At 38.1% G+C, this 27,243-nt stretch overlaps 1 protein-coding gene across 4 annotated transcripts in view; it reads right to left on the bottom strand.

Moving 5' to 3' along the window:
- Positions 1-3,441: 3,441 nt before the first annotated feature.
- Positions 3,442-27,243, bottom strand: part of brip1 (BRCA1 interacting helicase 1) — a 35,297-nt gene continuing 11,495 nt past the window's right edge. For 2 of the 4 annotated variants that reach the window (XM_051863305.1, XM_051863303.1), the window contains exons 7-21: positions 25,323-25,625; positions 22,145-22,366; positions 21,634-21,833; positions 21,266-21,398; positions 21,026-21,180; positions 19,244-19,412; positions 18,997-19,137; positions 18,356-18,517; positions 11,743-11,914; positions 11,549-11,670; positions 6,685-6,797; positions 6,503-6,585; positions 5,927-6,205; positions 4,909-4,965; positions 3,442-4,398 (exon numbers count right to left, since the gene is read on the bottom strand). In XM_051863305.1, coding sequence (XP_051719265.1) covers positions 3,620-4,398; positions 4,909-4,965; positions 5,927-6,205; positions 6,503-6,585; positions 6,685-6,797; positions 11,549-11,670; positions 11,743-11,914; positions 18,356-18,517; positions 18,997-19,137; positions 19,244-19,412; positions 21,026-21,180; positions 21,266-21,398; positions 21,634-21,833; positions 22,145-22,366; positions 25,323-25,625 — 3,090 coding nt within the window. In that variant the 3' untranslated portion in view covers positions 3,442-3,619. The remainder of the gene's footprint in view (positions 4,399-4,908; positions 4,966-5,926; positions 6,206-6,502; positions 6,586-6,684; positions 6,798-11,548; positions 11,671-11,742; positions 11,915-18,355; positions 18,518-18,996; positions 19,138-19,243; positions 19,413-21,025; positions 21,181-21,265; positions 21,399-21,633; positions 21,834-22,144; positions 22,367-25,322; positions 25,626-27,243) is intronic. The other 2 variants (XM_051863307.1, XM_051863306.1) reach the window with 1 other exon arrangement.

A 27,243-nucleotide genomic window follows, 5' to 3' on the forward strand; every position in this document is an offset into this window, starting at 1 on the left:
CCACACCCCAATGGGACACTAAGGGTGAGTCAGACTTGGATGTGGTTATCTCAGAAGAAACCAAACTGCTTACAAGATGTAGACTACTTTCAAAAGTTTTGGGGTCAGTAAGACTTTCTTTTTCTTTTGAAAGGAATGAATATTTTTATTCAGCAAGGACACACTAAATTGTTCAAAAGTGACATGAAAGACTTTTACATTGTTACAAAAACATTTTTTTTTTTTTTTTTAAACAAAAGCTGTTCTTTGGAACTTTAAAAAAATAATTGTAAAAATGTGTCACCATTTCCACAAAAATATTAAGCAGCACAAATGTTTTTAACATTGATAATAATACAAAATGTCTCTTGAGCACCAAATCAGCATATTAGAACGATTTCTGAAGAATCATGTGACACTGAAGACTGGAGTAATGGCTGCTGAAATCAGCTTTGCCAACACTTGAGTGGAGTGTTAGGTTTTGGCAATAGTCATCATACCCTAGTTTCATTTACCTTGGTTAAAGGACTCCACTTCAAGTTCATTCAAATAGACAGATGGATTGGATTACCACTGGAATAGAAAGGCTCCATGTCACAGAAGGAAAATTCAACCACTGAGCATCCACTGCACACTGCCAGCGTTTGTCTAACCTCTGTGTTTGAGAATGTCTGCTCTCATGTGCCATTTTAAGCCTCTTTGGCTGTCTGTTCTTCCTCAGATATGATCTCTGAACTTTGATACCTGTTCATTGGATGATAGAAACAAACTAATATTAACAAATGAATTAGTACATACATTTTAAGGATATATAAGCAGATTTTCCTACCTGTTTGGGTCTCTAAGCTGTCATTCAGTACCGCTAAAGATGGAGGCAAAGGTTCGACTGTAATACAAGTGCCAGTTTCTCTAGTTCTTCTCTCCCTCTCTAACCTCTCTGCAGATGAGACGTCTGATGACCCATGATGCCCTGAGGGTCTCTGGGTTGGGTGTCTGACTGAATCTCTTCGTTTGGCTCCCTGTAGAGGCACTACAACGGCATTTGTTCTGGCACGGCTGTATTGGTTGTGGAGGACTACCGTTTGTACATTGCTACAGTTATCCTGTCCAAAATCCTCAGCTTCTCTTAGTTTCTGCTGGTTACCTCTATGTGTGTGTTTTGACTCTTTTCTATTCAGGATATGGCCTCTCATTTTCTGGTTTAGCTCTGGTTTTAGTGAGGTTGGAGGCCTTGAACTAGTTTTGTGTGGATTTTGAGCTGGCACTCTCTCCCTGATCCTTAAGTCTGAACTTTGACCTGCTGAATTAAAGCACATGTATCTTCAGAATGAGCATTGAGAAAATCATAATGCCTGAACACAATAATGCTTAAAACAGTGGAAACAGCTTCTTTCAGAGCATTGCTCTGATTAAAATGAACATTTAACTGATTGTGGACAGACAAGGGCTGAATTAGGCTAATTCAATTAAAATTATTAGTTCAATAAATGGTTAGCTGGGGCAGGGTCCAACTGTTTCGCAGTCTTGCGTGGCTGCAGACAGCTTATTATTACATCTTGAACTACACACATTCTCACGCCTTAGCCTTTAGCATCCTTATTCAGATTGATGCTAATGGGCCAGTCTCAGCCCGCCATGCAATTACAATAACGAACTGGCTGCCTCCGCACAGGGCAGATGAAGAGGGATGAGCTTTAATAAAATTTCTTCTATGGCCCCCACATTAACGGTGTTGCCATTTAAGCCCTCTAACGAGACAAATCTTGTCAGGATAATGGGGGTTAATTTGCCAGAGGCACCCCCCCTCATCCCACCCCAACTCCTAACTGTGCAAAGTCTCAGAAAAAAAAGAATCTAATTTAATGTTCCTTGGAACGTAATGTGAGGGATAACATATTCTAGAGTTCATTGTCATTTTTATCACAGTAAGAGTATTAGAATATTGCAGCCAGTAACAACACCTTTCAAAAACAATCTCTAAATGAATTATTCTCCAGCTGTGAATGTATGTGGAACAAATACTGTAACCACATACAGTCCTATTTACAAATTCAAATACTAAGACACCTTTTTCTAGCTCTCCTAACAGACAGCCAGAATTATGATACTAATTTTGATTTTATTGTGAATTCATGCTTGTCCAGTTGGTTCCTGTCAAAAATTCAACAATCTTTTAACTAAATATTAAAATAAAGAATACATTTTTTTGTGGAAAAACAAGTTAATCTTTTTTTTAAAAAAAAAAAAAAAAAAAAAAGGTAACACTTCATTAATTAACCACATTAGTTAACATGAACTAATAATGAACTGCACTTCTACAGCATTTATTAATCTTTGTTAATGTTAATTTCAACATTTACTAATACATTATTAAAATCTTGCTAACATTAGTTAATTCACCTTATTGTGAAGTGTTACCATTATTATTATTGTTAATGTTGTTAATGTTGTTGTTGTTATTATTAAAAATGTAATTTTGTGTGTGCGTATATATATATATATATATACACACACACACACACACACACACATATATATATTTTTCGGTAACACTTTACAATAAGGTTCATTAGTTAAACATTAGTTAATGTATTAACTAACATGAACTAACCATGAGCAATACATTTGTTACTGTATTTACTAATCTTCGTTAACAATAGTTAATGAAAATCCAGTTGTTCATTGTTTGTTCATGTTAGTTTACAGTGCATTACTAATGTTAGCAAGATTTTATTAATGTATTAGTAAATGTTGAAATTAACATTAACAAAGATTAATAAATGCTGTATAAGTGCAGTTCATTATTAGTTCATGTTAACTAATGTAGTTAACTAATGTTAACTAATGAACCTTATTGTAAAGTGTTACCATAATAATAACTTATTCATTTGTGGTTTAAGGTTGTAGAAATAGAAGGACATAGACAAAACTAGTAAGTATAGAAGCCCTGAACACACATTAATAATATTAACATTCTAAGCAAAATAAACAACTTAATTAGAATAAAAAATCAAATATAAATAAATAAAATTTGTATTTATTTTTCTTCTAGTATTACTGCTAATAAGTCAATACTATTACTATTAATACTAACATAATACAATTTTTAATTTAATTTTCAATTAACTGTGTGCTTATGTAACAATTATTCACAAGTTGTCATTTCTTCGAGCTGTTAGTGAGAGGGAGACAGAAAGAAGCAGCTTCCTGTGCCTGTTTACAGACTTGTCTGCCCTTGGCACCCCGGACACCCAGCACTACACAGCTGCCCCCGTTTACATCCAAAGTTCACACAAATAAAATGTTACTGGGCTGTAATTTCTGAGTAAAAATGCAGAACCTCTCAGCCAAGTAAAATCAGCTATGTAAACCCCTCCTTGCACCTCCTTCCAGTGCCATAGTAAAGTACATCTCATTAAAATCAACTCGGTCACGACATCACATGTCACAGAGTCGAGAATGTGCTTGTCACTAATTTTTAATAATTCTTATAAAAGATACACATATATTTGGGAGCATATTAAAGACAGATAAGCAGCCATATGTTTGTTTTGGGGGGTTGGATAAAATGCACATTATTATACCAAATAAGACACAATAGACTTATTCATTAAAAAAAGAAACACAAATTTGAACATTATCAGTCATCAATTGTGATGCACGGTTGGCTGGTTTGGGGCACAAATTTAAAGTAGTTGGTAAGTTTACCTGATGCTGCTGATGTGCTGGGCCTTTTCTGCCTAGATCTGGAGAGTCTACGTGACCGACTATTGCTGGTGCCATTTTGTGAGGCAGGCACACTCTCAAAGTCTGTACCACAGTTTAAACCTATCTGCTCTGTACTACCCTGTAATAATGTGTTGTCTGGGACAGTGCTGCTCACAACGTCTTCAGACAATGTCCTCTTCTCCTGCTTTAAACCAAACAGATCCTCCAAAAGAATGCTGGCTGTGCTGCTAGCAGGAGGATGGCTGACTTCTGCAGGAGATTTTTCCACCTCAGTAGTCTCTTCATTCTCCCCCCCATCTCCTTCAAAAAGCTCAGGGCTGTAGAAGATACTTTGTTCATCCTCTTCGGTGTCATCAAGGTCCATTCCACTGGTGTTCTGCTTCAATGTAGAGTTAGGGATCACAAAGAGCTGCTCATGTTGAGGTTCAAATGAGCTGTCATTTAGGTCAGGAGCAACATTTATTTGGTGCTTTGGTGCCACAGGAAGCACAGGAATAAGTTCCTGCTGAACTTGCTTGTTGTTCACTGAATTCACATCCTGCTCGGATTGAAAAATAGAAGTCTTAAATTGGCTACTGACTGGAGAGGAGGTGAAGAGATGGCCTGTAGGCCATGTTATTCTTTGGACATTACGTTCTCTGGTTGGCAATGTGATTGGTTCAGAAGGATGCTGTATATTCTTTTGGTGACCTGTTGAAACAGACAGACACAAAGACATCGGTGTGACAATTATACAAAACTCTTGGGTACGCCTCAAAGCAGAAATTTTTGGTTAAAACACTACAGTCAGCATTGTACTACAGACAAAACCTGTTTGAGGGCTAGCTTTGATTAGGTGGTGGAGCACAGGGTCTCTATGATAATTGTGTGGGCTTTAGTTTGGGGTTTTCAATATGGTTTGCGTGTCTGAATGAGTGGAGTCCCTGATTTGTTCTCAAGTATGCGCAAATACTCATGTTCAATCTACCACAAACAAAGGTCAAAGGGATTTCATTAAAAGCAACAGTCAGACATCTGCTCATCCCAATGCTGTTCAGTCAGTCGGGGGCCACATAGTCTGACGGGGGCAATGAGGAGTGAAGAGTATGTACAGTTCACATGCATACATGTACTGTACTTACCAGATGGTTTTACCTAAAGGTACCCACAATGTTAAAGGAATAGCTGACCCAAAAATAAATGTTGTCGTTGTTTACTCACGCTCATGTTGTTCTAAATCCTCTCTTATACTTTCTTCAAGAAAGGATTTCTTTTTTTCTGTGAAAAACAAAAGGAGAAATGCTGAAGAATGCACTGGCTACTTGTCTGCATACACTACCTTCAAAAGTTTTGGGTCAGTAAGGTTTTAATTTTTAGTATTTTTGAAAGTCTTATCCTTACCAGAGCTGCATTTATTTGATAATATTTATGATAAAGTGTAAATTTAAAATGTAAATGACAAAATGTAATGTATTCATGTGATGACAAAACTGAATTTCATCAGCCATTACTACAGTCTTCAGTGTTCATTGTAATGTGGTGTGCAAGAAACATTTCTTATTATTATCAATGCTGAAAGCAGTTGGTTTTGCATATTTTTGTGGAAACCATAATATTTTTCTTCAGGAATCTTTCAAGAATATAAAGTTCAAAAGATCAGCATATATTTGAAATAGAAATTCTGTAACATTTATAAATGTCTTCATTGTCACTTTTGATCAATTTAACACATCCTTGCTGAATAAAAGTATTAATATCTTTCACAAAAAACAAACAAACAAACAAAAAAACCTAATAACACCAAACTTTTGAAGGGTAGTGTATATAGTGAATGGGGGATTTGGGCTGTCAAGCTCCAAAATGTCAAAAAACAAACAAAAAAATTTTGACTTAAAATCTTCAGAATCCATACAATCTCATTTCTCCATTTTTGGTTCCACAAAAGGAAGAAGGCCATTTTCGTTTACAATGAGATCAGGGTAAGTAAATGATTTTTCATTTTTTTGGTGAACTAACATGAAGAGCAAGAAGTAAATAATCCAAAAAGGCCTCATTATAAAAGACAGAAATAAAAGAACTTCATAGAAATGATGGGCCTTTAATGGAGTGAAGGAGGAAACCGTTGGCCCAACAGTTATTCACCATCACCAAATACAGTGACTTCCTTTAGAGCACTAATGAGAATGTTAAACAAATAACTATTAAGCATTATTGTTAAGTTTCCACCCAAGTCATATACCTGATTCAGAAGTCTTGCTCTCAGAGCTGGCTGCTTGCACCTCGGTGTGTAGATTTAGTGGTGCAGGCTGAGGGTCAAATGACTTGTGGGGTGTGATTATCTCAGGAGGGGGAGAGGTAACACTGGAGGGGCTTGGGTATTGAGGGACAGTCTGCGATTGTGTCTCTTCGAAGGTCTCTACTGCCCCCCGCTGGCCTTGAGAAAAGGACTCCAGGGACTGCATGGCGCCCGTGAAGGTGTCATGGTGCCTCACTAGCTGACGCACCCACTTTGACAGGCCTGAGAGAAGAGGACAGCAGCGTTTGACAAACATTTAACCACTCTACTTGACCACTATTTTCATAACACTCTACCACAGCACTGTCAATCCGTGTAGATTTTCAAGTAATGAATGTTTTCAACCCATCACGGTTACATGTAAAAGAGCAAGACCTTATGTACACATTATCTGGCCGCAGCCCACAGTCTAACATTTCAAAGCCCCTGCGGTAGGTCATTATCTCCATCTAGTGATGCAGAAATGGAACTACATCTAGGTGATACAATGACAAAATAATTTTAGAGATTCTACACTACCTGTGATGTATTTGTTTGGGTTCGTCTTAAACCGGTCATCTACCAGTATAAGTGCCCCCCAGTCATTTCGATGTCGTATACACCTGAAGTCAGCAAACATATCGTTACACCAAATTTATTTGATTTGTATCATGTCAGACTAATTGCATAAATATCAACTCTGAAATTCATGTGGCTATTACCTTCCGAGTGCCTGGTTTAGTGCCCGATATGCTTGAATCTCATACCAGCGCCCACCAGGCAGAAGTCCTCGTGACTTGGCATGCTTGTCATTATATTTCATCTTCAGTTCAACCTGAAATGCAAAAAACCAATGACTCAAACTAAAGTAGCCTCTAAAAACAGAATTTTAGGTGATGGTCGGGGTACAAAATAGAAATGCATTTTAGAACCAGGATTCCCAGACATTTTGGAAAATGAATTTTTATAATGTTTGTAATTGACTACTGTTCATAAGTTTGGGGGCAGTAAGATTTTTTTTTTAAAGGTATTAATACTTTTTTTTTCTGCAAGGGCATAATAAATTGATCAGAAGTGACAGTAAAGACATTTATAATGCTACAAAACTGTTTTCAACATTGATAATAATAAAAAAAAAAAATGTTTCATGATCACCAAATCAGCATATTAGAATGCTCTCTGAAGGATCAAGTGACACTGAAGACTGGAGTAATGGCTGCTGAAAATTCAGCTTTGCCAATAAGAATAAAGTACATTTTAAAGTATATTAAAATAGAAAACAATCATTTTAAATTGTAATAATATTTCACAATATTACTTTCCCTGCATTTTTATTTAATAAATGCAGCCTTGGTGAGAAAGAATTCATTAAAAACATTATAAAATCTTGCTGACCCCAAATCTTTGAACAGTTGTCTATACATAGAAACTGCCATGACTTTTCTATGATTTTTTTCTTATTTTATTCATTTAGAGGCCTGGAAAATATGATTTTGTATTTGCAGGGTTTTCCAGGACCATGGAAACCCTGTGGAACTCCTGAATGATAAACAGATTCCATGCTGAGCAAAATAAACAAACAGTATATCATTAGCTGAGTGCTGCGTAGTGGTACATTTTTAGGTTTTGTAACTGGTAGGTTGCTGGTTTACTCTCCAGGAGCAATTCAAGAGCCAATGCTTAGACATTCTGCTTAACTTCGCCTTTGTGTTTTACAGAAGAAAGAAAGTCATACAGGTTTAAAATGACAGTAAATTATGGCAGGATTTTTCATCATGCACAAACAATGATTCTATTCTAAACTCAGTAGACAGTATACATTTTTCTTCACCAACTTCACATATATCAGAAGGCCCGACAGGCAACACCTGGGAATCAGGCAGCTGTGTCACCCATACAGAATTAATTAGATTAACACTGGCAGGAGGTAGGACTAGTGAGGGGTGATCTGCAGAGGGCAAGGCTCCCCTGAAGATGACACCCTGGGCCTGAAGTGCTTTCATACTTGCCTGCCCACACCCGCTGATACATTGCAAAGAGGCGGAAGAAAGAGGCCACCAGACAATATGCATGTGCTTTGCCATAAAAATGCCAGGGAGGCATCCATCAATTTTCACCAACTGCCCTCACGGTTTTAATGCTAACCTTTTTGAATTGACAAGTGAAAAGTTCAAATTCTTTCTGATGGGACAGGATGGCAAAAGCCTTTAACTATTTATGACAGGTACTGTGTTTCAGATGCCAAAACCTGAACAAGGGCATGACCGTCGCAGGTAAGACTTGTTTCTTGTACACATCAGCTCTGCGTCATCTGCGATGTTGTCACACACCTTAATCAGGAATATTTAGAAAAACACATGGACACGTTGATATACACATGGGGCTGAATAGAAGAGCAAACACTTAGCCATGAGTGAATCTGCCATTTGATGCACAATCTCAATCTCTAACCCACTGGAAGGGTTAAAAGCATCTGGATAGAGATCCTGTTGTCAACTAAAGGCCGTTACCCCAAGGCGGACTGTCATCTAAATCCAATCAGAGTCTATTTCACTATCAAGGCCTTCACCTCCTAGTACCACGTCAACACTCAATCCGACATGACAGCTTGCATATGTGAAAAAGCCAATTCTCGCTGCTAGCCAAATCTCCTCAATGTGCAAGAAACCGCAAGCTGGAAGGAATTACGTAAAATGTCAGGAGATAGCCCACTCTCACATCAGCTTCAACCTCTTTACCTGTTCATCCTTAAAAACAGACATTTGACCAAGAGGCATGCATTGCAGCAGAACGGAACACTGCTGCCGTTGTGCCTGTCACTGAGATCTTGTAGCCCGCTGTCTGTCCGTGTTAGGTCACACTAAGAGTTCTCGGCTCCTCAATTAAAAGGAAAATCAAAGAGAACCAAGATACAACATTCCACACAAACCTTTACAATTTAACACACTTTCCATCGTCTTACACAAGCTGTTCATTAGGCATCGAGACAGCATCAGCTGGAATAGCCCTTTTACTGCCTTTTAAATCTGAGATTATTTTTCTTAGTGAAACAAAACATGTTCCCTCCAGTTTTTATGTTCACCAGAGGCTATTTTTATGTGTGCACCATCGGCTTACAATGCCTTAGACTGTTTAAAGTTCACCTTTGATCTTGCTCCCAATAACGGACTAATAAAAGCGATACTCTCATTTTAGAGGCACTTTAATAGCTTTTCTGTCTATCTGGGAAGACTGTGCAGGCATCCACTCAACAGGACCTCTACTCTGACTGGAGAGTAGAAAGTAAAGTCACAAGTCACAATGAATTTAAATATGTGTGTACAGTCCTGGAAGTTCGAAAAAAAAAAAAAAATTAAACAAAATCTAGATTTTTATATTATCTGAAGAAAATTGCACCAGCCTTTTAAAAACTTCCCGCCATGAATGAAGTGTTTTTGTGCGTTGTTGCTAGGATGTTCTGAGTGGCTGTTTAATGGCCCTGTGAGTGTCGATGCAAGCATTAATTTGCTTTGGACAGAGTAACCATTGCACTCTGATAGTAAATAGTATCAGTGTCCTCTCTTTACTTTGCATTAATAGGGTCATATCCCCAGGAGTCATCTTCACCCCCAATGCACTCAACCAAAGGAGAGGCAACATCTTGTATCAAAGTTCAATAAGCTTGCATGCTGTCAGTGTATGTAAACGTAAGACTGTCGTTTTGTTATTTGCTAATTGTCGAGTGAACTGTTTCCCAGTATGAACAATAAATAGAACAAGATGGATGTATAAAAATGCTTGTATAAAATAGTTTCCACTTTTTAGTGAATGGATTTCCATGACCTTTCCAGTAATTTGTAATTACACAACAAATATTTTGGAAAAAATAAATAAAAAAAGATTTAGACTGATTTGCCATTAAATCATTTTGTAAAATGATTTGATCAATTTAAAAAAAAAAAAAAAAAAATTAAAAATTAAATGCCATTACAGCTAGCTATTTAGTCAAACAGAAATGTAAAAATTGCCCATGACCACTACTGTTCAAAAATTTGGGATCACATTTTTTTAAAAAGAAATTATTAATTTATCTAGCAAGGATGTATTAAATTACTTTTAATGGAATACTCAAATTAATTGTGTTTTTTAAGCAGCATTCAATGTTGATAAATATAAAATGTTTCAAATTTCATACGAAATGTGCCAAATCAGCATATTAAAATGATTTCTGAAGGATCATGTGCTATTGAAGAGCAATGGCTTCTGAAAATTCAGCTTTCCCATCACAGGAATAAATTACATTTTAAAATATATTAAAACAGAAAACAGTTATTTTAAATTCTAATAATATTTCACAATATTACTATTTTTTACTGTATATTTGAAAGAATAAATGCAGACTTAAGCATAAGAGACATCTTTTGGAAACAAACAAGTGTATATTCACAATAGACATTTCAATTATTTGAAATCATCACCATGGGAACCTTGAAAAAAGTAGCAAAACATAAAAAGATGTGTTGAACAAGGACATTTTGTGGACAAAAGTTCTTAATAAAGAGCATTAGCTCAAAAAACAAGTTTTATTTTTCAGGGGATGAGAAAGAGTGTACTAAAACTCCTTCACCATCCTTCATCTTTTTAACCTGTACTAGGAAAATGAGACAAAGCATTACCTGTGACAATGGTAGAGGTATTGAGGGGAAATCAAGGGCAGTAAACAAACACGTTTGAGTGCTGTCAACCACTTCATGTGACATTTGAGACAAGGAGAAGCATTACGGTTGGCCAGGTGCACTAGAAACCCCCGCTTCCTTGCTCCTCACCCCCTCTGGCACATCAACTCATCGCTTGTCCGCAACAAGCCAGATGATTAAAACCTACCTCAAAACCCTCCAAAACTCATCCAAAATGGCAAACTCAATCGACCTTCACTGGAGCAGAAGTGAAAAAAAAAAAAAATTCAAAGGCCTTCCCCAGAGGTAAGGGTACAACCACGCCAACAGCTTCCGCTAAGGTGAAGGGCTCGGAAGTGTCAATCATCTGTACATATCCCCACGGTGACAGACCCAGTTAGGAAAGCTTCAACATACTCTGACAGCAAGGTAGAAAGAGGGGGAAGCTTAAAGGTCAGGTCTATCTGCTAAGGACAGGCAAACCACAGCACAATCACTATTGAATTCATTTACGGATCACAGCAAGGGGGGAACTGTTGTTCTGTCAACAATGTAACGTTTTTAAGATATAAATACATACGAAGGCACAAATGATACTTCAGGGTTGAACTGAGGATGAAGAAAAGTGAAAAAGTTTTTAATCAGTTTATAAAAAGACTACAATAGTCTTGCAAATATACTCTCGAAGGGGAATCTTTACCATCAGTTCACAGCTGATTAAGCAACTTGGCATGTGTCAAAAATTGCATCCAGTTGTCTAGAACACCTACTAAACCAATAAACTTTGAGGAAAGGCATTAGTGATTTTACCACGATTATTGGATGGAATAACCAGATGATACTAAGATGACCTGGAAAAACTAAGAAACTTCACAGACATGTCAAATACATGCAGTTTTAATTGTGATATGCTTTTTTTTCAGACCGTTACCTGCAAGTCTTTGATATTGGGGAATGGGATACCAATAGTAACCACTGCTCTGGCATTGTCATCGGTGAAGTCTAAGCCCTCGCTCACCTTCCCTCTGCAAACAGCTACCAGCAGCGCTCCATCTGGGAAAAGAAATCATAATCAACACATAGACAACACATTAAACTAGGCATTTGGAGTAATTCAACACTAACCTCTGTTTTCACTGTTGGCTACTGTTCCTCTGATGGCCTCATAGTAGGTCTGCAGCAGTTCATCAAAATCACCCTTGCCACCACCACGTGGCTCAGTGATCACAGTCTTTCGCTCCTCAAGCTTGTCCCACAGACCTGTTTTCATCCAGCGGTCCCTCAGTTTATCCAACATCTTATCAAATACAAAAATTGACCAAAAATAATATATTATTTGCAGTGCATCCCCCCCAAAATAATCCAATCCAATACTTTTAGTATGTAATATAATATTTAGTAGTTACATTAGGATATAATATTCAGTCTATAATAAAATGCAAGTTCACTGGGGTACCATAAATCTTTTTTTTTATTTCTATTCAGGTGCAAAACATTAGCAATTAGTGTAGAGTAATAATAGGAGTGAGTTAGAATGGTAAACAGGGATGCTTTTAATAACAAACATATTGAAAACCAAATTCTAGAACGCAAAAGTCTGATTCAAAACTGCAGCATCCATGTGGCCTCCATTAAAAAAAAACAAAAAAAAAAACAAGACTCAGTTGAAGAGGAATGTCTGAACCCTGGGTTGCCCAGTAATTCATAGTTTAATAAATGCAGACCTCCTGTTTGCATTGTAAACAATTTGCTGGTTTGGACCTTTTATTTTTTTATTTTTAACTAATAATACACATTGCACAATAAAAGCCTGAGAACAAAAGCTCACAGCAAGACACAGGAACATTACTCTTCTGTCTTCTCTCTAGTTCCTGTTACTGAAAACCGATAAATTGTGAGTATAAACTCTGTTCATAATAAAAATCACTGTTACGGTGCTATTGTTAGTGCAAAAAAGTCAGTGACTCCCAAGGGAGGAACACTGATCTAAAAGCTCTCCCTCACAGGGAGCAACTCTTGTCTCTGCTGTACGCATTTTCCTCTCGAATAGGCATGCCTTTACAATCCAAGAGAATCTTCACTGGCTTGGAAATGTGTTAGAAGGGTCAAGAAAAGTTCTTCTAGTGATCAGCAAAAAAACTTCTCATGACTACAGGAATTTGTGGCTTCATTCAGATAAACAAAGAAATAAGAAGTGCCTCAGGGCTCGGTATTAGGATCATTACACTTTTGTTGTTTAAAGGACAGAAACACAATGCATGCACACACTTTACAAAAGACGACATTGAATTCACAACTACTAAATATTAAATCCCATCTGAGATGGCTGAGACTTTGCACCGTGGAAACAATTTTACACACGGATGTGACTGTGAAGTGAAGCAAGCACCAATTTCATCAGGTCTGTGCTTATATGAACAAACAAGCAACTTGTCTTCAATAAAACATGACACTTGTGCTGAAGCTGCAACATAAACTCATAAATGTCACTGTTTCAAAGACTAACAATTGCTGCAAATGAATAAAAGGTGAATTATTAAAGCATTCTCTCAGTAGACTGCCAAAGGAACAAAACAGCCATTATACACACTGTACTTGGAGAAAATTCAGATTTCTGCAGAAGAGTTCATGACAAGAGAAGGAGGAGGACAAGAGGAAAAAAAAAAAAAAAAAAAAAAAGGAAAAGGAAAAGCTGAAACAAAAAACATGACTAATTTAGACTAATACAACTGATGGGTTTGGATGCTGTACTCGGGATCTTAAATTCACCTTAAGGGTCAACGTTATTAATTTGTACTTGGCCTGAAGTGTAACCTGATGATGACCTGAGCATAACAGGATAATAAAATACTGCCCCTTAAAAGACAGGGACACATGCAAGCACAAAGACTCCTTGTATAAGCTTGTTGTTTATATTCCCAGAGCTGTAATTTGTAAAGCCTTATAAAAGCGGGCGAAATACAATACAGTGCCACTCCAGGAGTCCCTTGGCTCAAAGGGTAATGGTCTTAATGCTTTTATCTCACAGACACTGTGAGTAAACATCACTCTATGTCTGCTTCCATTCAGTCATTTCATTACAGGCACATTTTCCACATCCCTCATTTTGACAGACTAGAGCCATAGTTTGAAAACCCAAAAGAGAAGCCAATTAGCAATGGGGTAGAAACTCAAGATTATCTAAAGACTCTTCAGACTCAAAACTACGTATTTTTCAAAATCTATCTATCCATCTATGCTTGCTCTCCACCAATTTGTACTGCGCTAATTAAAAAAACGCTCATGCAAGTAAGCAAAACAACTGATAACACCACATTTAATCAATCAATCAATCAAAAAAAAAAAAGAAAAAAAGTGCCTTTAAAAACCATCAACAATGATAGAATAAATTGGACAGCATCCAATGTTGCCAATGGAAATTAGACACTGCAAGTGTACACTTCTGTTTTAAGATGTTTGGACAAGGAATGGGAGTTTGTGGGGGTGGTGGTGATGGGATGAGCACATGGCCTTCATGCCTAATTCATAGGCATTATCTGACAAGAGCAGCGCTGTTTCCACAGGGCCTAGACCAGGACACAGCAGAATGAAAATGTCAATCTGCACACTTGGCTGAGGCTCAGGTGCACAAACATGGCAGAAGTGACCCTACACCATCCCTCTCTGAGGTCAGTGACAGTGCCATCAAACAGATGGCATGCTCAAAGACGACACGAATGCACTAGTACCAAACAAGCTCCGACAAATGATAAGAGGCATTTAACCTCACATCCTCATTCCACTGTGTACATCTCGAGAATGACAATCACAGTCTAACTTCAGATAAAAGGTTTAAGGACTAATAAAATTATTTCCAACTGTAATATTACACTAAAGTGTGAGAATGTCTGATAACACAGCACTAGGCTACATTTAACCATCAGTATGAGTGTATAAGGCGTGTGCAGCCCCACTTCTGACACCTCATCTCTCACACTGCTCCCGAGGGCTGGGAGCTCACGACAGCAGTGACCCAGTCTCATGCCTTATTCAAGGCCCCCTTACAGCAGACCAGAATCTCACATCTTCAGAACTCTGCAGCAGACTAACAATATCTGCAACAGACCACAACACTTTGTTCATCCAGTCAGTTGCATTTAATAACTGACAGTTGTATTTAAGAGGTGACAATGATCCTGAACACAAAACAGGAGGCAGAAGCGATTCAACAGGAGAAAGAAGCAAATCATCTGTATAATCAGATAACTTCACAATCCACTTCTCTAAATGTTGAGTAATGCCTGTTACCATAGTAAATATCAAAGTACAACAATCTTGAATATGCTATATTCACTATTGCTATTTCTATTTAATGGTGGTTGGTTAAACAACCATAATTCTTAGCAAATAAACAAAATTATGGCATGTAGTGTGTCAGTGGGATTGAAGAGATTTGCAAAAATTATGTAACCATCTTAATGTGAGTAAATACTTACTCAAACTTTTGGCAATAACCAGACTATTGGTGTATATGTAAATTTGGCTGCCATTGTCTTTGACAGAAAGAGAAAAGCTCACATCTCAGGTGTCTACACAAGAACGGGTTAACACGTCAAGAGAAGCTGTTGATAAAACAAAGTAGAGTGAAGACTATCTAGCAAACATCCAGAGGCACAACAAAAGCTGAATAATTCATTGTGGTTATTCGACTAAATATATGCATCGCTCAGCTTGTGTCACCATGCTAGATTAAGTCGACCGGATGCAGTTCTCCGAGGGGACATGAAGGCGAGGTGGCACAGAGGCACAACTGTGTGCATTCTCTCTCACGCTCTCATTTCCTCTTTATCTACTTTTCTCCAACCTTGATGCCATTTTGTCATGTGGCAACACATTGCTGTTTTTTTTCTTTGCAAAAGGCCTCTAAATAATGGACAAACTTGGTTGTAGGGTGGCATAAATGAAACATAGCACCCTGGTGGCGGCAGGAGAAGACGTGTAGCTGCTGTAAATAATTCAGCTGCAAATATCACAGTCATGATCACGCCAAGGATGGAGCAGAGTGGCGCCCCTGCCACCTGCCAGCAAGCACCCACACTCCTCAGTGCTGACACGGAGCAGGCCATTAGTGTGAGGACAACAGTGAGAACTAAACAGCACAGATTAAAAAAAAACAACAAAAAAAAAAAAAAACAAGATCTGTTCAAGTATGGTTCTGTTGTTATCTAGTTAAGAGCTATAGCTGGAATAAAGGTGTTGCCTCACAAATGGGCAGAAAAAGAAACGGAGTTGCACACTTTACAGTGGCACGACAGCAGTACAAAAAATTTTGATACACTTCTCAAACTATGTGATCAATGGACAGAGTTTAAGCAGAACAAGTGGATCAATCACACTTCATCCAGTAAGTAAACGTGTGAATTATCAGAGATAAGAGACGTTAGTGGTGAGACACCATTGGCTTCTAATAGCGCCCAGAATATGGCTCATTTATATATAATAATAATAATAATAATAATAAAAAAAGTTACTTATTAACTAGTTCTTGATATATATAATATATAATCTCTCTCTCTCTCTCTCTCTCTATATATATGCAATGTTATATATTATATACAATTATTTGTGAACATTGTGTGTGTATATATATATATATATATATATATATATATATATATAGATAGTATAACAACTATAGATAGATAGATAGATATATAGTATAACAACTATGTATATGAAAATAATATAAATTGATACATGTATATGAAATTAATATAAATGAAAATATATATATATTATATATATATATATATATACTGTATGTGTAAAAAAATAAAATGCGTAAAATATATAAAGCAAAATCACTAATAAAACAAACAAACAAATAAAGTATTTCTGTAATACAGTTACCTTGGATCACATGTGCTACAGTATCTCTACTGATACTGTTAAGACTGCATTTATGGCTATGCCTAAGAGACTGCAGACAGTATGCTGACAGGCCTTGGGGGCTCATAGCCTGCACTCAGACCCCCTGCAGAGCACTTTGACTTTGAGAGGATGCAAGTTATATAGATGCATCCACCAACCCCTCCTTTCCTCCCCACCTCAAGCGCCAGGCGCCAGCTTAGATGCATCTTCACACAGACAGCTTGGCGACGTCAGTTCTAATGGCTCTTATCTTAATCTGCTTTAAAAGCATCCTGCATTTCCACAAGATCTTTTCACCTTTCCTAGCCCACATTTAATAAGCAGGCCCTCCTAACTGTTTAGCCCTTCTTGTCATTAGGTCATTCCAGAAAACATGGGCCGCTGTGGTTAACAGGGGTCCAACTGAGACAGGTTGGAAGCTGCAAAATCACATCTTGAGAACTGTAAAGGGCCTGCATGTGTGAGATATGAATGATAATGCTGGGGGGCCTGGGGGTGGTATAGCACAATTGGTGCCATAGGGACAAATGGCCAGAACAGACACGCATCATACACATGGTCCCTATCAGAACGGAGAGATAGTGATCAAGCAGTAGTTGAGAGGTGTCTGGAGACTACAGATGCTCTGGTCTGCTCCTCCTCAGACAGGACTCTCAGGCTCCAGAACTTCCACAGTCTCCAATGAGTCCCTAAACTGCTCAATTTCCAGATTAAATATTAATCCACATGGAACATTCATACATGGACATGATATACAATAGGGAATTTGTGGTCAATTTATAAAGAAACTGGTCCTTGTTTTAAAGTTGGGGTAGCATACTATGATTCTAGTAGGCTAAATATATTTGGATGAAATATATTGGAAATGTACACTAAGTGTACATCAACATACAGATGCACACACACAGACATTTGAGAATGTTAATCATCCCCTCTGAGGGTACATCTTGACAGGCAGCTTGAATAGGGCTGAATTATTCATTAGCTAAACGTAACAAACAATGAAGAACAAAGTATTTTTCAATGGTTTTCAATAATTGAGCCTGTTACCTGAAAAGGGATACAGAAAACCGTGAGCCAGCACTCAAAGGTTTGTTCATTATCCATAATACATTACAGCTCCGTATTAGTGCATTTGGTCATCGTCTGACCGCTGCTATTGAATTTTGAAACAGCTTCTTCTGGTGTTATGACTTTGTAGATCCTCTACCGGTATGTCAGACAGCAACCACAGTCTTACACAGCATGCAGATGATATTTTTATGACAGTTCTGAGGAAACCATCAGCATGTTTAGAGAAATGCAAAATTGTGGTCTTTAAGGCCTCCCAGTGGCAGCTTTGTAGAGCTGCAGTACCAAATTGACATGACTTAGTAAAAAAAACAACAACTTATGGTTCAGAATCTTAGATTTTGATAGATTCTTTATAAGCAATGAAATATGGATGAGATTAAATGGTTAACTGGATTTTTAAATTTTCTGTTGCAACAGTACTAGATTGAAACGGGAGGTTGCCAGTGTAGTGCTATGAAGTTGCTAAGATGTTTAGGTTGGCTGCTAGGCCATTGCTAGGGTAGCTGGTACTTAAAACCCAAAAGAGACCATTCCCAAGTCTCTGTAGTCCTTAAATATGGCTCAGGTACCCCCCTTCAAATTAAATTGGCCATTTTATAACTTGCATATCATTCATAACCTTAGCACAAATGGTGCTCCTAAATTGAAAACTTGGAGTTAGAGGTTTGTTCAAATTCTTAACCTTATGTATGAGCAATAGTGATACTTGTGTTAACCAGCACCACTAATTGCAGAGAATATTGACTGTACACACCTTGTAGGATGGCAGGAAGCAGAGAACCCCTCGACTCACTGTGTGGCACACTTTCAAAAGCAGGGCCCCTACTTCATCCTGGAAGGCAAATGTCTCTGCATGCTGAAATGTGGCACAAAGTTTACGACCCTGAGGTCCTGCACCAACTGTACCGACCCAGACCTGCAACATAAACACACACCTATTATGCAGCTCAGAACTTAAATTACATTACCATTCAAAAGTTTGTGGTTATTAAGATTTTCTTTAAATAAATTAATACTTTTATTTATCAAGGACACATTAAATTGATCAAAGCTTTCCATCTCAAATAAATGCTTATGAACTTTCTATTTACCAAAGAATCCTGAAAAAAAATGTATTGCGGTTTCCACAAAAATATTAAGCAGCAAAACCATTTTCAACAATGATAATATTCATTCTTGAGCATCAAATTAACATATTAGAATGATTACAAAAAGATCATATGACACTAAAGGCTAGGGTAATGGCTACAGATAATTCAGCTTTGCCCCTCACATTTTAAAATATATTAAAATAGAAAACAGTCATTTTAATTTGTAATAATCTTTCACAATATAACTGTTTTTACTGTATTTTTTGCTGGATGCACATCCTGAAAAATGCTATGTAGCAATGACCTGTGACTTGCTGATAACGTGATTGGCCTCCAGCTGGATGGAGAATTTGATGCCCAGCTCAGAGGAAAAGGAGCCCATGGGAGAGAGGGTGCCTGAAGTCAGCACAATACTCCGCACTGAATCACTTAGATCTGAAAATGCCTGCAATGACACACACCACCAACCACTACAGATTACAATTCATATTCATACTGACAACATTCAAAGTGGATTATAAAAGTACTGCAGCAAGCATAGTTGTTCTCACCACAGCAGGGTTGAGGCACCAAAAGCTCAGGGTGTGCACCAGAGTTTTGGTGCGGGTACCCTGTCGGCGACGCTGGGGTCGTGCAAAAAAGCCCTGAGCGTCGGGCGGCTCCTGCTGGGTGGTCCACATGTAGCTCTGCTGGAGAGCCACACGGTAATCATCAGCAAACCTGTACAGATTTACAAACAGAGAAATTATTTAAAACCAATAGATTAATGTGAAATAACTGGATTTTGTGGTATTAAGTTACTTATGTGAGCATGTAGTAGAAAGCTTATTCAAAGCTTTTAAAAAGAGACAAGGATTATCAAAGTACACTAAAATACATTGGGAGATATTTTCGTGCATTAAACTAGGGCTGGGAGATATGCCAATTATTTGAAGATACATTTGTATGATTTAGCTGGCAATATTAAATTAGAAAACATTTATTCATCCTTAAGCCCTGGGGTATTTTCAGAGTTTTTTCAATTATTTTGGCACAAAAAAGTAAAGACTCATAACTCCAAAACTGTATCAAGGTTGGTATTGTTTGAAAGGAAACGTTTTAAATTACAAAAAAAATAAAATAATAATAATTCAATTTGGACATTCTCATGCTGAGAAACTGCTGATAAAGACAAAAAATAAAGTTTTCTCAAGGGAAATTTTACATATATTTCATATTTGACATGCAATAATTCAGAAAGAAAATAAGGTAGGAGGACGATTCTTTTTTGGTTCCTCTATATATGAGCTGTATCTGGCTCAAATTTTGTGGTGATCGCATAAAGAAATCCAAAGTTACAGCATTTGGAACCAAGCGAGCCTTTTTGTTTATCCATTGGCGCCCCCTGATGGGCATGGGACTCATTTCAATCGGGAGGATCCACTGTAAGTAATGATGTGCCATTTTCTTCAATCTAGCTAAAATGTCACATGAAAGCTACATTTTAGTTTTAGTTAGCATCTGTGCGCCTGTGGGGTTTTATGTGTCGTACTTACGTTATCAATATCTCGTGATTGGCTTACTGGATTATGCCGATGTTGGACACATTTTAATCGTGAGAATCTGCTGTAAATAATGTTCTCCAGTTTTCCACAATTGGAGCATGTTTCATGAAGTTGCGAGCCAAAACGTGACATAAATGCTGCATCGGTTTATTATTTACATGTGGGTCTTGCGGGGCTTCACATACAAAAACTCGCTCAAGTTTAGTTAAAATAAAACCCAAAACAATTATACTTGTTGTATTCTACTCCCTGAGACCTTTCAAATGACATATAACACATGATTATCTGAGCTGTATGATGCTTTTGACACACTGGAGTACAGAGTACAAAAAAAATATTTCATAAATTATGATTTCTCTCAGCACTTGTTAAGAGTTGAACAAAATGGTTGCATTAAAAAGCTGAGTTTCTAAGCTTTAAAATGATACCTATTTTGTGTTATTCCTGTCAGTGGTTATAACCAAATATTGTTATACTGAAGTAGTTAAATGAAAAATGTGGAAAAGCGAATGGGGAAACAAGCACTGATAATTCACTATTTTACTTCTAGCAGCTTATTTTGAATTTATGATTCATCTCTAAAATTTTACACTTAAAGTTCTCTTTTACACTTAAATCTTGTCAACTTTTTAGGATTAGACTAGCATTAACATAATTTAAAGCAAAAAAACATGGACTAGATGCCATAAAACTCCAACTGTGATTTCAAGGGGTCTTTAAAAATCACTGCCAAAAACCTTTTTAGAGATAGTAAGGTAAGAAGAATGATGGGTAGTTTGTGATAATGACCTGCAATTTTGCCTGAAAAGAAATTCCAGCACCATAAAGAGGCTTTTGAGCATTGACTGAGTGTTGGAGCTGATGGTGGGAACCTGCACCGTATCTTCTCTCCCGTTCACTAGCCCGATCCGCTCCTCCTTCTCTAGCACTGCTGCCAGGTTTTTCTACACAAATCAGATAAAAAGAAGGGCAGACTGTTAGTATACTCCTTCTGGTAAAAGGGGAGGAAGATACACAGAGGAAGAATACCTGTAGCAAAGAGAAGGTGTCTGCTGTGATGCCAAGGCCATGGAAGATGCCAAGAACCTCCGTCCCTGTCCAGACCTTACAAGAAGACTCATATTCGCGCTCCTCCAAGCCATTGCAGCTTTCCTGCACCCAGCTACATAAAAGTATGGACACAAATATATAATTAATTTCATTTCAATTCTTTCAAAGAGAAACAGTTGAACTATTTAGCTCCCAATTTAACAAAAAACATACAGATAGGTCCGCATAAAGAAATATTAAGAATCTTCATAAAGCAGATCTCTGACATATTACAACTCGTGACGAAACAGAATATGGATATCACACCGCCTATTACGTGAAACTACTAAAGAAAAGAGGGGCTGTACTTGGCAAGGCTGCAGCAGAAGGCTAGCAGTGGCCTGTGTTGATCGCGCCGAATGTTGTGTGTCACCATTCCGTCGATCTCATCACGTGCCAGCAACAGCTGAGCTTGATTCAGGGTGAAACTGGCACTCTCACGGGCACAGTCCTCTATGTTATGAGCCTCATCCAGCACCACAATCTGCTCCTTCAGATTGATTTCCATCTGGAAAGAGGAGCAAAATGACAGTCATCACCAGATGGATACATATAAAAATCCTTAAAATAACCAAACACATGTTTTATCAATCTTACTTGAAGACTTTAATTGATTTCTTTAAAATAGGGGTGATTTTTTTTTTTTTTTTTTTTAGAAAAAACTGTCTCACACAAAAAGATATTCTTAAACTGATAAGTGTTGTATCAGCACAAAACAAAAATGTAGAAAATATAATTGTCTGTGCCATTTTTAAACCATATACTATACAGTATATACTAAAACTTAGATTATATGGAAGCTTATGGATTGATGCTCACACTCTCACGAATGAGGGGGTCCAGCAGGTAGTTGTAAGGACAGAACACAATGCAGGCCTCTTGCATGAGTTCCCGAGCTGCGTAGTAAGCACAGGATCGCAGCTTGCCACCAAGACGCACCAGATCCTCAATGTCCCAGGCCTGGTGTAGCCCGTGAACCCACTGTAAAGAGCTCTGATCACGCATTTTATGCACATTGTGGTAGTACCGGCATGACACACCCTGAAAAGACATGGAAATACATAAACGCACACAGATAGCATTGCTTTATGAAAAGAGTTAATGCTTGAGATGCATTTGATAACACTTAAGTGGCAAAGCATAGTGCTAGCAAAACCAAGGTTGTGGGTTTAAATCCCAGGGAATGTGTGAACTGATATAATGAATGGTTAATGTATAAAAATGTGAATGTTTTGATGAAATTGAAACTCAATCACCATTCAGATGGATCTTTAATGGTTTCTACAGGACAGCATGACATCACGATCACTTCCTCATGATAAATGTGCCTTTATATGATTATTTAGGCAGCTGCCTCACTGCAGAAAAGGGAAACATCTGTGCATTGTTTCGCAATTTGCTGGAACCTGTAACATGCTGCTGAAAGGCTGATAGCAGCTTCCAGCATACATACTCAAAGAGGGATTAGTCGTCAATGAGAGCATGGGATAAACGTCAACCCGATCGTGCCGTTTTGATCCCCCTGTCCTCCAACCCTTATGAAGGTGATGATGGCACCACTGAGGGGTGTGCGACCTAACGACAAGTGTCTGAAAGGCCTACGCGCTTCAGCTATTCAGTAGGGCCGGGAGAGCAGAATAAAGACTCTGAGTGGGGCTCATAAGAGGACACAAGAGATGGGGCCTCAGGGAGCATGAGGAAAATGACAGTTCATTCTCTCCTCTCTCTGAGCAGGGTTGTCGGCACGGTCTTCCCTGCTTTCATGTGCAGGGGCGCGACACAGTCGAGAGGTGAGTGGACACCTGTGGTGACAGCCTAATAGGTATCATCATGAGGGCTGCCCGATGGTCAGAGACTAAGTAACATGGACAATACCGAATCTCCCACTGGAACAAAGTGTGTTTGAAGCCTTTGACAAGGCTGCACAACAAAAAAGGTCTGTATGACTGATTGGGGATATTGTCGCCTGTAACCGTTTTCTACAGCTTTGGTGACGGAGATTAAGTTTGTGAAACCTTAAAGCGAGGGTTTGCATTTCAGTGTAGGCAGCTCGTCTTCTTTTCTTACGACAGTATTACAGTGAAAGGAGAAGAGGGTTCACAGAATAAGTGGCCACACTTGCTGTTTGGCCTGCAGGCCACTGTGAAGATCAGGAAATGAGGTGTTTAGTTCCACAGCAAAGAGTGGGTCAATCTCCGTTCACAAGATCCAATTTAAGAATTTCAATGGCAAACAAATTCATGATGGGTTGATCACTACATTCAATGATGAAACAGGGCATAGGCCATGACCTGTACACTTAGGTGGTCAGTGGAAATAGTGTGTGCAGGGGTGATCTTTTGCTACACACACACATCATGTATCATAAAAATAAATCTAAACTGACACCATTCTAATGAGGATGCACCACAATTTCGACCACCGAAAATGCAGCGAGAATCTGTTAAGATGTGGCCACATTTACTGTTTTTCTGTGAAATATTGCAGGTGAAATCCAGTCATTTCAATAGACCCATTTGGAGCAGACGTCACAGTTACGTCACTTGCAGCTGCGCACGCATAGTGGTTGCAGAAAACTAGCGGTAGCAAGTGGAGGAAAATGTGCAAAATCCACAGAATAAGAGAAAAAAGTCTTCATTTTTATAGAATACCGTCGTTGAAGACGCGCTTTGAAGCTAAACGGAGAAGTTTATGTTGCAAGTCACAGACTGGACTGATAAAACCTGCAATGATTAGTCTACTATTAAAGCATGAATTTGATTTAAACAGTAAGTCTACATAATATTCACATATGCAGTTTATAGAGGACATGCATACATAGCAGTTACAGCATGAAATAATATTTAAACCTATAACATTTTACATAGATAACTTTTAAACATAGCCTATAACATTTTTATTTCACAATTTTGACTTTTTTCTTGCATTTGCGTGTTTATATCTATAACTTAATAACTCGCAATTGTGAATTTATATCTCAATTCTGAGGGAAAAAAGTCAGAATTGCGGGATATAAACTTGCAATTCTGAGGAAAAAAAGACAGAATAATGAGTATATCTCACAATTCTCTTTTTCCTTCTAAGAAATGAGAGATATAAACACGGATTTGTGAGAAAAAAGTCAGAATTGTGAGATATAAACTCAAAATTAATTTTTTTGTTCTTTTATTCCGTGGCTTCCATAGACTGCTACTGTCGAACTGTCATTTTCTTCTACCAAGTAGGCTCCGCCCCCACAAAAAAACATCATCGCTGTTTGCAAACACCAAATTGGTCTATAGGAATACACACAATCAGGAATTTCCCCATGCAGATTTCGCAACGGTTTTAAGTTGATCACATCATAATGTGACCTTTTGAACCTTTACTATTTAACACTGTTAAGTTTGGTTGAAGTCATCACTGCTTTGAACAGCATGTGGATAATTGCACTGTTCTGACATCTATACAGTTGTACGGTATTTTTAAAAAGTTGTCAGAATCAAGATCTTTAAGTACAAATGGCAACAGAAAAAACATGTAATCAATTAGAAATACTGTATATCATTATTAAAACAATATTAGAATATTTTAGTTATAAAAATTCTAGATTTAATATTATTTATTTACATTTTAAAAATAATAATATTCATTAAAATATCTTCTAAATATGAAAATATATTAGAAAAATATTAATCAAATTTGTTTAGTTATTCCAAATAAAGGCTGAATTTTTGTTTTCGGCCAAGAATTTTCATTTTGCTTCATCACTACAGCCTAGGAATATAAGTAAAGTCTTTATGACAATGAGAGAAACAGATTCTTTGTCGATCTTATTAGGTTTCTCTCACAACACTAATATTAAGTTCAGAGTCTCATAAAAGGCCTTGAACTCAGTGAACCTAAATCTACTCTCTTTTATCCCTCTCAGAGGCACTAATGATGACAGATGAATGAAGAAACTGTGCTCAAAGGTGGTTGCGATATCACGGTGTAACCTGGGAAGGGGGCAACTCACGTTCTTGGCCTCCAGCAGCTCCTTGCAGCGCTCATTGCGATTGGCATGAGGTACCACTTCGGGGTGGACACAGGTGTGGTCTCGGCTGGACAGTATTGTCATGGGCACGGTGGAGTAAAGTGTCCGTTTCAACTCCCGTGCAATCTGTGTGATCTGCTTATGAGTACGAGTGCCGAAGAATATCTTTGGAATCTTTTTCCTCCCGCTTCCCTCTTTGTCTTTCTCGTTGTCCTTGGACTTTTCAACCAGTTTCTGTCCTGCTTTGAGGTTGGCGCAAGGACAGCGAGAACAAGACACGGGAGACTGTTGGACACAAAGAGAGAGAGAGAAAAACAAGTCAAGCATAAACATTACAAAGAGAAACAACATACTTGAAGCAATTCTACAGCCCTTGTTTGTCCAGCTCATGAAAAGGCCTTTGTATTAGCAGTCATATAGACAATCATTCAAATAACAGGCAAATGCTATAAGTCAAGACACAATGACCCCAAGCAAGACTGTAATTTTAGACTGCGCCATTGTTCATGCTACTGGCCTCCTGATTGGATCTCCTTAATTGCAGCTTTCACACAAAGGGCCATGCTTGCCTGCAGCCAGCTCTAGTGGTGAAACCGATCTTGAGGATGGTATGAGCATTTTAAGTGTCCCACTTTCCCCTCCATTCATGGGAATGACACAACTCATGTGTTACACAGTTGGTGTCAAACAGAGAGTCATTGCTTCACTCTGTGGGAGACAGTGTTATTGTCCGAGTACTGAAATACTGTATGCATAAAACAAGAAAAGCTTGTGAAGTGTTTTAATCTATCTACTTCTGTTTTTTTCCTCTCAACAACATGATTTTGTTCAGGCATGACTGATAATTTGTTAATAGTACAATTCTATACTATTCTGCGTTAAAAACAAAAACAAAACAAAAAAAACAATAAGAAATCAATGTAAAAAAAAAAAAAAAAAAAAAAAAAAAAAATCAATAAAAGTGAATTTAGGCATCATGACATTATATATCATGACATTCAAAAATGAAGTAATTTTGAAATTTGCTAAAGATTAGATTTAACTGTTATTAAAATACTTGTTTTTAATTTTACCTTTGCTGACATTTAACACTAACTATGAACATGCATCATTTAATATTTAATAAATATAAGATTTTATAAAATAAAATCTCATATCAGTTTTCATTCAGTCCTTCAAAATAACAGTAGAGTGACAGTAAGGTTATCCCTCATAAGCAAATGCTAAGTCACGGCGTGTGTTACACCTTCACATCAGGGATCAAGCTGTCCTTTAGCCTGCACTCCACTGAAGAGGTCCAGCTCCAGTTACCTGAGCGGCTTCTCAAACCTTGTTTGTCATTAAATATTACAGTAAGTGATAGAATGGAAGCGAATGTGAGCCTGTCTTGCAAACCGTCCCCCGGTGGGACAAAGACCAGGTCCGACGTGCTAAATAAACAGAGAGCTGGCAGCAGCTAAGGTTACGGCTTCGCAGGAAGAGTTACGGCCCTGCCGATCACCTTACCTGCTGCTGCCACATTCAATAGGCCAGTCCAAGTATCCTGCCTCCTATACCGAATAATTACTTATTCATCGCAAGGGGGAGAGAAAGGGCCGATTGTGAATGGGAGGCCTTGTCAGTAGCCGTGCAGGAAACAGCTGACACAAGGGTATCCGTTACATGCAGCCTGCCACAGTTTCGGCCCCTCTCGCTACTGCACACCAAATAAGACACCCCTGGAATGCAGATAACAGCCTCCATTGGCCAGACCTGCCGCCATAGACACATTCAGGCGGAGTGGCGCATTCTTTCCGGCGAGGCCCTGATATCAGTGGAGCAGAGAGCTACACCATAGGCCGCTCCAGACCTCAACAGCGGCTCCTAATAAAACAGTGCGTGGCATTGTGTGTGAGCGTTAACC

This window comes from Ctenopharyngodon idella, chromosome 15 (assembly GCF_019924925.1).
Source record: "Ctenopharyngodon idella isolate HZGC_01 chromosome 15, HZGC01, whole genome shotgun sequence".
NCBI lineage: Eukaryota > Metazoa > Chordata > Actinopteri > Cypriniformes > Xenocyprididae > Ctenopharyngodon > Ctenopharyngodon idella.